Source organism: Vulpes vulpes, chromosome 6, assembly GCF_048418805.1.
Source record: "Vulpes vulpes isolate BD-2025 chromosome 6, VulVul3, whole genome shotgun sequence".
NCBI classification, from domain to species: domain Eukaryota; kingdom Metazoa; phylum Chordata; class Mammalia; order Carnivora; family Canidae; genus Vulpes; species Vulpes vulpes.
This window is the reverse complement of record NC_132785.1, coordinates 31,917,582-31,930,942: the sequence shown is the minus strand read 5'-3', so window position 1 is coordinate 31,930,942 and position 13,361 is coordinate 31,917,582. Positions and strand designations below refer to the sequence as shown.

The 13,361-nt window shown below is 36.5% G+C and overlaps 1 protein-coding gene across 2 annotated transcripts in view; it reads left to right on the top strand.

The window, feature by feature from the left end:
* The window catches only part of OBI1 (ORC ubiquitin ligase 1), a 40,850-nt gene that overhangs the window by 4,061 nt on the left and 23,428 nt on the right, over positions 1-13,361 (top strand). The window contains exons 2-4 of one of the 2 annotated variants that reach the window (XM_025982338.2): positions 8,411-8,546; positions 10,617-10,708; positions 12,610-12,858. In XM_025982338.2, the coding sequence (XP_025838123.1) occupies positions 8,411-8,546; positions 10,617-10,708; positions 12,610-12,858 (477 nt within the window). The remainder of the gene's footprint in view (positions 1-8,410; positions 8,547-10,616; positions 10,709-12,609; positions 12,859-13,361) is intronic. The other variant, XM_072760834.1, reaches the window with a different exon arrangement.

Sequence of the window (13,361 nt, the reverse complement as noted above, 5' to 3'; positions counted from 1 at the left end):
TGCCTATCATAAATAAATAAAAATTAAAAAAAAAAAAGGTTTGATATAATCTGAGATGAAATCAGCTTCTGTAGATGTGGGGTGTCTCTCTCTTATAGAGTCCAGTAATAGAGTGGATTGTTTCCAGCTAAGAGAACTATAGGAAGAATCTTTTTTTTTTTTTTTTCCCTTCAGAGAGGACTACTTGCCCTGCTTTATACCCATATTGTTGATTAAAAATGTTGACAAGGTCAGTCTAGGTACAAAGCCTTATACAACTTAGAATCCTCATTCTAGGTTGACTAAATTCATTCATCAGTGTTCATCAGAGGCTGTTTGTTGATTGGCCAGCATGTCATCAACCTCGGTACACTGAGTCCAGGTATGAATCCTGATTGCCTCTCAGTTCCTAAGAGTGGATTTAAGAACCAGTCTTATACATAACTGTCACAAGTAATTTGCTTTGAAGAAAGCCATATGGACTACATTTTTTTCTCTTTTCCAAATTAAGTTTGAAGAATGAAGATACTTGAAAAACTGTATAACAATATTGTGGGTTTTTTAACATACTTAGAGTGTAATAAAAATTTTTTTATATTGATATATCCTAATAATCTTAAGGTTGATATGTAATAGCTGGCATATTTACTAAACAAATAAGATTCCTAAAAGTGTTCTAGGTGGGAGAGGCAAAATGTATTATCTTTCCTTTTACTTAGACATAAATGAGGACCCAAGCAAATAGGCATTAAGCAACTTAGTTCAGTAGCACACAGTTTTAAAGTCTAGAACCTAAATTTTAGCCCAGAGCCAAAGATTTCTTGAAACAAAGCAGAATAATCCAAAAGTTTTACTTTGAAGTTTCCAAATTCCCAGAGTTTGGGGTGGGGTGAGCTATTACCATGATTTCTATACCTCAGTCTTCTTTTTCATGGTGTTTCTAGGTCTTGCCTCATGAAACCCATAAAATTTTGACATAGGTGCAAGAAATAATATTTTTTGAAGAAAGATTAGCACTAGTCTTTAGTAAAGATGATAAAAGACTGAGGAGTTGAGTTTAAGTGTAATTGCCAGGCCAGTTGGTTTAGTTGCCTTTCTGTCGCATCACCTCCATCAGTGCTCCTTTTCAATAGCCCCTACTGATCCCAGAGTTTTGATCCTAATCTCTTGGTTCTTTGAGCATGTGCCCTCTATTTCTTCCTCTCAGACTGTTATTTACTAACTCTGTCCTAAGGAAGAAAAATCTATTTCTTAGTTGAAAGAGCACTCAATTTGCATTTGAGTCATATTGAATGTTGGTTGAATACTGGTCTGCCACTTATAACCTGTATTATTATTTCCTTGAGTCTCAATTTCCACAGCTGAAAATGAATTTGGTACTACCAGGGTCATTAAGTTGTTAGGGAAATTCATGTGACTACTCTAGATCAGTGGTTCATTCTCAAAGGGGTAGGAGTGGATTTCATCTCCCATATTTGGCAATGCCTAGAGATGTTTCTGATTGTCTCCAGGGGTGTTCTGGCTATGGTTAGTGGGTAGAGTTCAGGGATGCTGCTAGCTAAACATTCTACAGTATACAGGAGAACTCCCTACAACAAAAAGATCCTCAGTCCAAAATGTCAGTAGTGCTGAAGTTGAAAAACCTTGTCCTAAGCCAATGTATAATAACGTCTAGTAAGTGATTCTAGGATAATACGGTTAATAATGAATAATCCCCTTGACTTCTCTCAGGTACATCTATTTTTTAAGAAAGGAGCTTTGTTGGTAGAGTGGTCTCTTAAAACTGAAACATCTTCAAATAAAAGAAATGAACAGAACATAGTAGAATTACAGATTTAGAGTTAATCTTTCTGCACTTAGGACTGCCCCCTCAGGCCCATTCCAATGAGAAGAGCCTACTTTTCATACCTTGCTTTTCTCTTCTCTCTCTCCTCCTCACCAGCCTCAGGGTGCATTGCCCTAGAGTGTCATTTCGACATGTTTACTCCAGATGAGTTTGGAATTGTACATGTCACTTGCCATTGTCATCTAGCATTTTTATTTTATAAGAATACTGTTTTAATGCCACAGATCTCATTTGAGAGTAAATAGATATACAGTCTAATAACAGGCAACTTATGACTATTTCTCTATCTCAGGGAGATTATATTAAGGAAAATTTTGTGTGTGTTTAGGTACTGTATATACCAGGATCTGGGTAGAGGAAGATAGCTAGACAGGAATTGAGGGAAGGCTAGATTCTTTGCATTTTGCTCCTGAAGGTTACAGTCAAACAAATAACAGGTAATTTGTTTTAGTAGTTATTTCTTCTTTATAGATTTCTATTCTCCTAAGCTAAATTTGAACCATTGTTTAGAAATCGTCATCTGGTAAGTACTTGGTCCAAAGAACTGAATTAGTCAACTGTTTCAAAACTCCCAACACAATGACAGTGACAATATCAGGTATCAAACAGTGACACTGATTCTCCTGTGGGTGGCATTGCCAATGGTCTTAGCAGAGAGAACTAAGTTATCTCCCTGTGGTGGTTACTCTATAGAATTTGGCCATTAAATGGGAAGGTTAAACTTGCTTTTTCACAGTTTGGCAGTGGCCATTGACTTTTTGCTTCTTGAGACCCTTTTAGGAACATTATCTTAGTCTTTCATCTTACTACATCAGAATTCACTTTTTAAAATCTTAGAGTGTGCAGAGCATTAAATCAGGTGCTGTAGTTGGGTACAAAGATGAGCATGCTCATCCCCTACCCCCAAGGAGCCTGAAATCTAACAGGGAAGCACGATGTAAACAACTTTGTAAGTACAGCACGGTACAGAGAGAAATGAACATTAAATCAATGCTTAAGGAGTACCCTTATGAAAATCAGACAAAGACCCTGTTCTACAAAGGATTCTAAAAAGGATTCATGAAGGCCTTGCAGAAGAGGTAACATTGGATTTTCATCTTAAAAGATGGAAAGAATTCTGTTTTGATTGGGGAAGCTGGAGGCCAAGAAGATTTATTAAGCTAAGAAATGAGAGCATGGTAAACAAGAAGCCTCCACTGTTCTTGTTAATTTGGTGAACATCCAGTAGATCTGTGTGGTTGAAGTGTAGGTTATATCAATCAAGTATTGAAATAGAAGATCAGTATTGAAATAGCAGATAAAAGGGCTGTTTAAGAACCAGATTATGTTGTTCTTTGAATGCTATTCTTAAAACTGTGAACAGGGAAAAATCATTGCGTTTTGCAGGAGAACAATGAACACTTCTGATCCATATTGTAGAAAGATAGTTCTGCATCAGTTTGAAGGGTGGACAAAAGTGAATATTTGGAAACCAGGAAGCTTGGGAGGAGGTCACTGCAATAGATCCATGGCTGAAGGAATGAGAGCCTGAACTCATTATTGAGGTGAAGATGGAAAAGAAGGGATAGATGATAGGTAAAATAAAACAAAACAAAAACATTTACAGGTAGATTTGACATATTTTGGCAATCCTAGAATGTAATTTTTTCACATTATAGCTTTTTTGAAACCCGGCTGTACCTTACAAATGATGGCTTCTTAGAGTAATCGGCAGCATTTTTCATTCTTTTTTCTTAGTGGTACATAAAATAATGGTGCATCTTAAAATCCTTGGCTACTTAGACTTGATATATGATACCAGGATTTGGTGACCAATTGATTGGAGGTGAGGCTAAATAAAAAGGGTGAGTCAGAGACGGTTGTATTTTAGCCCAAGTAATGAGGTGGTAGTGCCATTAACTTAGATAAGGAGTGCCAGAGGAGGAGCAAATGTGTGGAGGAGCCAAGTTTGGGTCTGGATATGTTATGATTGAGGCAGCTCTAGGATCCTTACAGGAGTTGGCTCTGAGGCACAGAGATAATGGTAATATTATCTTTTCTTTTTTTTTTTTTTCTTTTTTTGAGAGATTGCTATGTGGAACCCTCTATGTTTATATATTTACATTATTAAATCTTAATGCCTGAATGAAAAGAGTATACTAAGTTAAGCCACTATCTTTAGAGACTGAAACCTATGCTCATTGTAACTAAAGGGCTTACCCAAGGTCAAACAGCTCAAGTGGCAGAGCTGGAGTTTGTCTCTCAGAGCCTAAGCTTTGCCATTTACTGAGGTCCAGTTACAGAGGATTCTCAGGAGTTGTCATAGAAAAGATGTTAACATCATGTGATACATGATATTAAGAGAGAAAATAGAACTATGCCAGATAAGATGGCCCAGGAAAAAAACATTAGAGAAAGCAGCTGTACCACCTCCAGTATTTTGACTGTAAGACTCTGATCCTCTTTTCATCATACCTACTCTCCAGCATTACTTCAGTCTTATCCAGACCAATTTGTTGACTTATGAATATCACTTTTTCACTGTCATCATTACCGTTCATATACTCATGTCCCTTGTTAGCCATGGTCATTTATTATCATCAGTCCCTTGTCTCTTTCTCCTTGGCAAAAATCCAACTCTGGGTAAACCCAACTATTCATTTTCTTCCCACCTAAAACTGCACAGGTAAAAATTGGTAAGAAAAATACACACCAGGGCAGCCTGGGTGGCTCAGCGCTGCCTTCAGCCCAGGGCCTGACCCTGGAGACCCGGGATTGAGTCCCACGTTGGACTCCCTGCGTGGAGCCTGCTTCTCCCTCTGCCTGTGTCTCTGCCTCTCTCTCTCTCTCTCTCTCTCCCTCTGTGTCTCTCATGAATAAATAAATAAAATCTTAAAAAAAAAAAAGAGTGACTTAAAAAAAAAAAGAAAAATACACACTAGTGTTAATTTGGTTTTGGTTTATAGTCAAAATCTTAGATCTCAAATAGGAACTCAACAATGTTTGGTAGTTCTGCTACATAGAAATTTCTAGTAAATTTACCGTCTTTTCAAAATAGCTGCTTTTTCTGTTTTCTCAAGTTGATAGCCCTACCCACTTCTCACTTTCAGCTGGTAACCTCACCTCATATTTAACAAATATAAGCAAATGGAATTTTAGAACATGAGTTCTCTCATTTTTCCATCAACAGATCTTCAGCTCCTTTGCATTTTTTCTCACTTCCCTGGCCTTCCCTTTTGTTACACTGAAAGATAGATCCTCAATCTCATACAAGCCAAAACCTCTGCTTTGTGCTTTGGATTTCATTCCATCTTGACTTCTTAGGGACTTTGCTGCCTATGGCTCTAATCCTCCTCGTCTTCCTCCATCATTAATATGCCCTCTTTACTGTATCATTCTCATTGTCATTTCTTACCATGGTCTTTATTTTTATGCTCATTCATTTACAGCAAAACATGAAGGAATTGTCTATATTCTGTGTCATCACTTAACCATTCCCTCTCTTTCAGCCTTCAATCAAGTTTCTATTCCTACCATTTCCTGAAACTGTCAGTGTTTGTCAGTAACAGATCACAATGACTTCCATGTAATTAAATCCCATAGTTATTTCTCTGTTCATATCAAGCTCATTCTCATTCTCTCTCTCTCTCTCTCTCTCTCTCTCTTTTAAAGAGATGGAGAGGGGTAGGGGCAGAGAGATAAGGAAAGAGGGAAGCAGGCTCCATGCCTAGCCAGGAGCCTGATGCAGGGCCCCATCTCACAACCCTGAGATCATGACCTGAGCTGAAATCAAGAATCTGACACTTTGCCAGCTGAGCCACCCAGGCGCCCCAAGCTCATTCTCTTATTATTTGACATGCTTGGCCACTGTCTTCCTCTTCGAAAACTTCTTTTCTTGGCTTCTGTAAGACCATACTCTCCTGTCCTCTAGCACAGGCCCCTCCTTCCTAGTCCCCTTTGCTGATTGCTTTTCCTTTTCCTTCCTCTGCTTGCTGGAGTGCCTTGTCTCCAGCCACTCTGCCCATGGAGGGATCTTCTTAGTCCTGTGGATTTAAATGCCATCATTTTGTATGCTGGTGATTCTCAGACTCTGCCTTATCTATTTACAAGTCCACCTGGCATCACAGTTTTAACATGGCCAAAACAGAATTCTTGATTTCTACCACGTATGAGGCCTCCTCTTCCTCCATCTTTCTCACCTTAGTTAATGATAGCACCAATCACTAAGTTATCCAAAACCACTTTTTAGATTGGGGAGATAATCTTTGTTGTGGAAGGAATTACATGGAAGATACTGATTCCTTTATTTATTTACTATTTTTTAAAATATTTTATTTATTTATTCATTCATGAGAGAGACACAGAGAGAGGCAGAGACACAGGCTCCAAGCAGGGAGCCTGATGCCGGGACTAGATCCCAGGTCCCCAGGATCATGCTCCGGGCGGAAGGCGGTGCTAAAGCGCTGAGCCACCGGGGCTGCTTGAAAATACTGGTTCCTTTAAATGTGCTTCTGATGAAGGAAGCCTATAAGGGCAGGAGAGCATTTTGAATCTTTTTAGATGTGCAGTTTTATGTTTTGACCATTGGTTTTCATCCATTTTAGATGAACTCATACTAAAAAAATAAAATAAATCACTGCTTCTGAAAGTCCAAGGAGATAACTTCTCTTTTTTTAGTTGAGTTTCTTAATTTAGGGGGTATATCTACCTCTAGGAGTATTGTAGGAATTAGGGTGTGTGTATGTGTGTGTGTGTGTGTGTGTGTGTTTGTGTGTGTGTTGAATGAAGCTCTAGGACAGATATGGCAGTATCTTTCTGGTACTTAGTTTGAGAATTTTTTTATTTTTAAAAACATTAAATAACTTTATTTTAAAAATTTTATTCTTTTTTTTTTTTTTTTAGATTTTATTTACGTATTTGACAGGGGGAGAGAGGCAAACAGAGAGAGAGAGAGAGAGAGAGAGAGAGAGAGCTCGCCCAAGCAAGAAGAGTGGCAGGCAGAGGGAGAGGGAAAAGCAGGTTCCCCCGCTGAGCAGGAGCAGGATATGGGTCAGATTCCAGGACTCTGGGAGCATAACCCCAGCTGAAGGCAGATACTCAACAGACTGAGCCACCCAGGCACCCCTATTTCATGACTTTAAAGATGAAATGAAAACACACATAAATATATGATGGTTTATACTTGGACAAATCACATGACTTTTTAGGAAAAAACAGAACTTGTAAAGGAAATTTTAGACTTATCTGCCTTTTGAGACTGACCAGGAATACCTTCTAGATAAGCATTCACTCCTTGTTGTAGGTAGGAATACTTTGGAAGAGTTTGAGAAGCTGTCCTTCATGGTCTCATTCATTCATTCATTCATTCATTCATATCAGCTCTGTCAAATTAGCTGAACTGAATGAATTAGAATTGATTTCTCCAAGAGGAAGTCTAAATGCATGCTAAATTATCTTCTCTGTTTAGTTTTCATATGTTAATGTTCATAATCAAGGAGCCATCTCAGTGTTTGGAAAGCCAGACTAAGACCAGGAAGTTCTTTACAGTGAGACTTAAAATAATTACTTGCCTGTCGTGGATTACCATACATCTGTGATTTCTTTCAAATTAATGAATACTATCTTTCTGAGGCAAGACGTACAACAGCACAAGCATTTTCTCTGCAGAAAGTGGTTTGTGGTGGTTCTGTCTCTTCCCTTCTCCCTCCACTTTCTTTGCTTCCTCTTGATCTTCTGACTCTAGTGCAGAAAGACTATAAAATGGTATTTTTATCATCATTAGGACAGGAAAATACTGACAATGATATAAAGTGTTCTGAGTCCCACAGTAACATTACCTTGTGAATCAAGTGAGAGCCTAAGCATTTTTGTGTCATTTTGGGTTTTATTTAAAAATTTTTGCTACTTGAAGAATATTAAATTATTGTTCCTTCTGGCTATATTCCCTAATTCATGTTAAATACTGAATTAATAGCAGTTATTTCAACTAATTTTTATTGAGTACCTACTGTGTACTAGGCTGTCTTCTTAGGAATTAATGAGATGAAGGAAGTTCTTGCTCTCATGCAGCTTCCTTTTTAATAGGAAAGATAGACATTAAATGTGTAAACAAACACAATATCAGAAAACTAAAGTAACTTGTTTCTTCTATTTTCTGTCTTATAAAACAACCACACACAGTCAGAACACCTAGTTAATCCTGACTGAGCCACCTAATTTCTTCACATTTTGGTCTCCTTATTTGTGAAGTATATTTACTGTGTTTACCTCACAGGAGGACTATTTAAAACAAAAGCAAAGAGAGAGAGAAAGTGCATGTGAAAGCCCTTTGTAAAATAGAAGACAGTATAAATCTAAAGTATTAATATTTGTGCTTGTTAAAATGGAGTCAAAGATTTTTCTATTTAGCATATGTCAGTATTTCTGTCAGCATTGTTTGATGTTTAAATTATAAACCAGCATTTTTATAAATCCTGGATAATTTCCTCTTAAAGCACTTACTCTGCTATACTCTAGAGAAACTATTTGTTTGCTCTAAACTAAACCAATTGAGATTCTAACTCTGACTATTGCCCTGTACTAAAAGTAATGTTTCTTTTTTCAAAGGTACGCCAGCCTGTTATATGCATCAACAACCATGTATTTTGTTCAATTTGTATCGATTTGTGGTTGAAGAATAATAGCCAGTGTCCAGCTTGCAGAGTTCCCATCACACCTGAAAATCCTTGCAAAGAGATTATTGGTAAGGGCCTATTTTATAAACACATGAAAACAAATTTGAAACTATTTCTAAATAATGTATACTTGGAGGAAGACTAAAATAGACAATTTTCACTGATGTCATTTTGCCAATATTCTGGATGGATTGGTCATTTTGTATAATCTATAAGTGAAGCACATGAGGGGCACTAGCCACTATGAGAACTCTTAGAGCCTCCTGGAACTAACATTCTGGTAGAGGCTGTGCATGTGAACCAAAATATTAATGGTTTAAAGCAGCAGATGCTAAAGGTCAAAAGAGGCCCATAGAGTTCAGGCAAAGAAGTTCAGCTGGGAACATCAAGAAAGGCTTCATAAAGCAGGTAGCCTTAAGAGATTGAAAGATGGATAAAATTTCAACTGGTAAAGATTGGGGAGGGCATTTCATACAGAGGGAATATCATGACCTAAAGATCAGAAGTAGGAAAATACAAAGCATGTTTTTAGAAATGATCAGTAGTTTAGTTTGGGTCTGACTACTGAAATAATAATGAAAAGATAAATTTGAGACTTTAGTGCATGGAGTCTTGAGTAATAAACTCATTCATGGACTGGCTCTATGGGTGAGAATAAGGGTGAAGTGAGCTGATGGTTTTGAACGGGGAAGTGGCAAGATCCAAAATGTGCTTGAGGAATATTACTGGGGTGATGATATGTGGGTTGGGCTGAAGGGGAAAGACATTGTGTGAGTAGGTCATGTAGGAGGCTCTAGCCAGTTAAGGGAGAATGTGAGTCTGGTTTAAGGATAAAAAACATTCAGTGCCATACCAGTGTGGATAAAAGGGACAGTAAAAATTGAACTAGAAGATCCTTGAAAAATTAAACATTTAAAGAGCTCTTTTAGTGTTTGGATTTTATTCTGTTCATATCAGTTATCTTACTTAGATTGCAGAAATTAAAATTATTTGTTTCTGCTTTAGGAAAAATTTAAAGTGAGTCTCTCATTTGCTATGTATAGAAAACACTTTTTAGAAAACATAAGACATTTTAATAGTCCCATTTTAGGGAAAATGGACTTAAGATTTTTACAGTGGAAATGGAAAGGAAGATAGATACTAGGATAAACAAAGAACTAGTAGGACTTTGGGACTAAGAAATCTGAAGGGGAAATCAGAAATTGTGTCAAGGTTTCCTTCTCAGTACCTGGGTGAAATCTGCTGGAGAGTATTTTTCTGCAGTGAACTTTGATGATTAAAATAATTTGAATGTGTTTTCCTTGGCTTTTCTTCACATCCTTTCTCCTGCCTTTATTCATTCATATCTAAGTGATATTTCATAAATTCTCTTAAGTAAAATAGTTCTTTCACCCTTCGATTTGGATAGAACGTCCTGAAAAAGAGCATCTGTAAAATGCCTTTGCTATGGTGATACTAAGAAGTACAAAGGAAGTAACCACAGCATAAATGAAGAGCTCTCAGGAAGAATTCATTTTAAGTGTATTTGTATTGAATTACAGGCATACAGTCAATGCTGTGATTCATAATCCATTGCAACTGGGTTGTTAGATTCAGTAAAAAGATTCATTAATCTTTTCACTTGTGTTACCAGTAACTAGATATGTTTGAATACATTGGTTATAATAATATATATTATAACATATGAGATCATATTAAGATATATATAAATTTTTGACAACTGTGAAATTTAAATTGATAGTATGGATAATATATATATAATTATTGGTTAAATATAAATAAAATCATTGGTTTTATTATCATTTAACAGTTGTCTTGTATTCAAATTTGGAGTAGTCCAAATGTGATAATTAACAATACAGCCTTTGCCTTCATTGTGTTTATTATAATAAGATACACAGGTAAGTAATCACCCACATATTTTTTGAAGATATTTTTTATGGTGTTATTTGATATTTATCTTTTCTCAAGGTCGAGATAGAGAAAAGGACTAGGTGATTGATAGCCCCAAGTGTGTATATAAGGGAAAAGGTAGAAATTAAGCTGGAGAACTATACAAGACAATAAGAAAACCGTTTATCTTTGTTTTCATACTGCCTAAATTGGAATGAAAGTTAGATTTTTTTCCCCCCCTGTAGGAGGAACAAGTGAAAGTGAACCTATGCTAAGCCATACAGTCAGGAAGCACCTTCGGAAAACTAGACTTGAGTTACTCCACAAAGAGTATGAGGTAAATAATAATTATAATTTAAATGAGGACAACATTGAATTCAAGGTAAAACAGCTATCTCAGTCTCTGGACTTTTTATAGTACACATCCAGTGAAATCTTACTTTAAATGCCATTTAAAAAATATCTTATTTGAGGGGTACCTGGCTGGCTCAGTCAGTAGAGCATGTGCTTCTTGAACTCAGGGTCCTGAGTTCAAGGCCTGTGTTAGGTGTGGAGCCTACTTAAAAATATATCTTATTTGATATTTTTTTTCTTTTTCCCTTTTCTATTTCAAATAGAAGATAGGAACAAATGTAAGCATTTTTTTTCCTTTTTTTTTTTTTTAAGTTTTAGATTTGTCCTCAACAGACACATCATTGTGTAGGTATTTGCTCCCTCAAGTTGGGAGATAAACCCTCTTGTGAAAGTCAGTCTTCAGCCCCCACAGGGCATTGTGAATGCTCTGGTAAATAGTGACTATAACTTTCATTCCATTTTGTTTGTCTATAAATTGCCTCAGAATTCTGTGCCTGATTAGTTTTTGTAAGATAAATATACCTATGTCAACTGCCAGCAAAATGATTTTGGTGTGAAATATGCTACTTTCTAATTTGTTTTTTTCATGTTAACCAATGCGGGGATTTTTGGGTTTTTTTGTGGGGTTTTTTGGTGTCTTTGTTTGTTTGTTTGTTTTTTAAGATTTTTATTTATTTATTCATGAGAGACACAGAGGGAGAGAGAGAGAAAGGCAGAGACACAGGCAGAGGGAGAAGCAGGCTCCATGCAGGGAGCCCGACGCGGGACTCGATTCCGGGTCTCCAAGATCAGGCCCCGGGCTGAAGGTGGTGCTAAACAGCTGAGCCACCAGGGCTGTCCCTGTTTTTGTTTTTTTTAAAATAAAAATTGTATATATATGGGGCACTTGGGTGGCTCAGTCAGTTAAGCATCTGACTTTGGCTCAGGTCATGATTTTAGAGTCCTGGGATGGAGCCCCATTTAGGGCTCTCCACTCAGTGGGGAGTCTGCTTGTCCTTCTCCTTTTGTCCCTCCTCTGGCTTGTGTGCACACACATGTCCACACTCACACACTCTCTCTCTCTCTCTCTCAAATAAATAAATAAGTAAATGAATAAAATCTTTTAGAAAAATTTAAAAATTGTATGTGTTTAAGGAGCACAACATGATGTTTTAATATACATATCCAAATTAACTACATATATTATTCTGAATGGAAAGTGGATGGATATGGTATACAGTAAACCTATATGGTATAGGGATGGATATGATATAGGAATGTAAACTCCTATACATTTTGATGTAAACATCAAACAAAACTATTGTGATCTTGATCAACACTGTTTTTTTCAATTTGCTTCACTAAAACAATTAAACATCCTCTTCTTCAGAATTTTCTTCTGCAGAATCTGCTTCCTTGCTGAATTCATGTGACTTGTCTTGTTTTCTGGATATCTTCAATAAAATCAAAGATTTGACTTACTTACTTACTGACTTACTTACTTACTTACTTAGTTATTTTTTTAGTAGGCTCCACACCCAGCATGGAGCCCAACATGGCTTGAACTCACATCCTTGAGATTAAGTTCTGAGCTGAGACCAAAAGTCAGATGCTCAGCCTATTGAGCCACCCAGGCACCCCAATGTTTCTATATTTTTTTTAACCACAAACTGTCACTGAATTAAAATGAAAGCAATGTAAATGCCAGTTTTTATCAGAGTCAAATACATTTGAGAATTTCAACTGTATGTGACTTTCTGCCCACACAACTGTTCTGATGCATAATGAATCTGTATACCTATAGAATTTGGGAGTATCAAATTTAAAAACACATTGACTTCAAGTTAGCATACATATATGTTTAATCTGTGTCTGTCTAATAATGGCCATGCAATTCTTTTTCAGGATGAAATAGATTGTCTGCAGAAAGAAGTAGAAGATCTTAAGAGTAAAAATCTCAGCTTGGAGTCACAGATCAAAACTATTCTGGATCCTTTAGCTGTGATGCAAGGCAACCAAAATGAAGACAAACATCCAGTTGCAGATAATCCAAGTAAAATTGGCCCAGAAACTGAGGCAGAGTGGAAGAAAAAACTTAGAACAGCTAATGAAATCTATGAAAAAGTAAAAGATGATGTGGATAAGTTAAAGGAAGTAAGTTGTGGTTGTTTTTAAAATTCTGTATTTTAAGTACCTTCAAAAGTATAAATAGCCATATTATCTTGACTCATTAGAAGATTTTTGAAAAGTACAAAAATCTCTGGATGAGCATTTATAAGCAGTGGCTAAACTTTTTTCTCCTTAAATATCATTAATTGCCAAGAAATATCAGGTGGTTCCATTTGTGACCATAATTGGAGACTTAGTGCTTCTGTATGAGTTTGCATCTTCTTGTAGAAGAGTGACATCAATTTAAAGGATGTGTTTCTATTTCTCTGCTTTGTGGTTTGCCATGATTTTTTCTTAAGTTTATGTCAGTGACTACCCTATATGCATAAGAAAAAACATGTATCCAAGTCCCTGCCTATAAAATGGAAGGTTTGGAACATATTTTTTCTAGTACTACCATGCTCTGATTTTTAAGATTGTAAATAGTTAAGGACTTAATGACTAATTCCAAAGAAGCCTTTGAGTAGCTATTTTAGAATACTCTATGC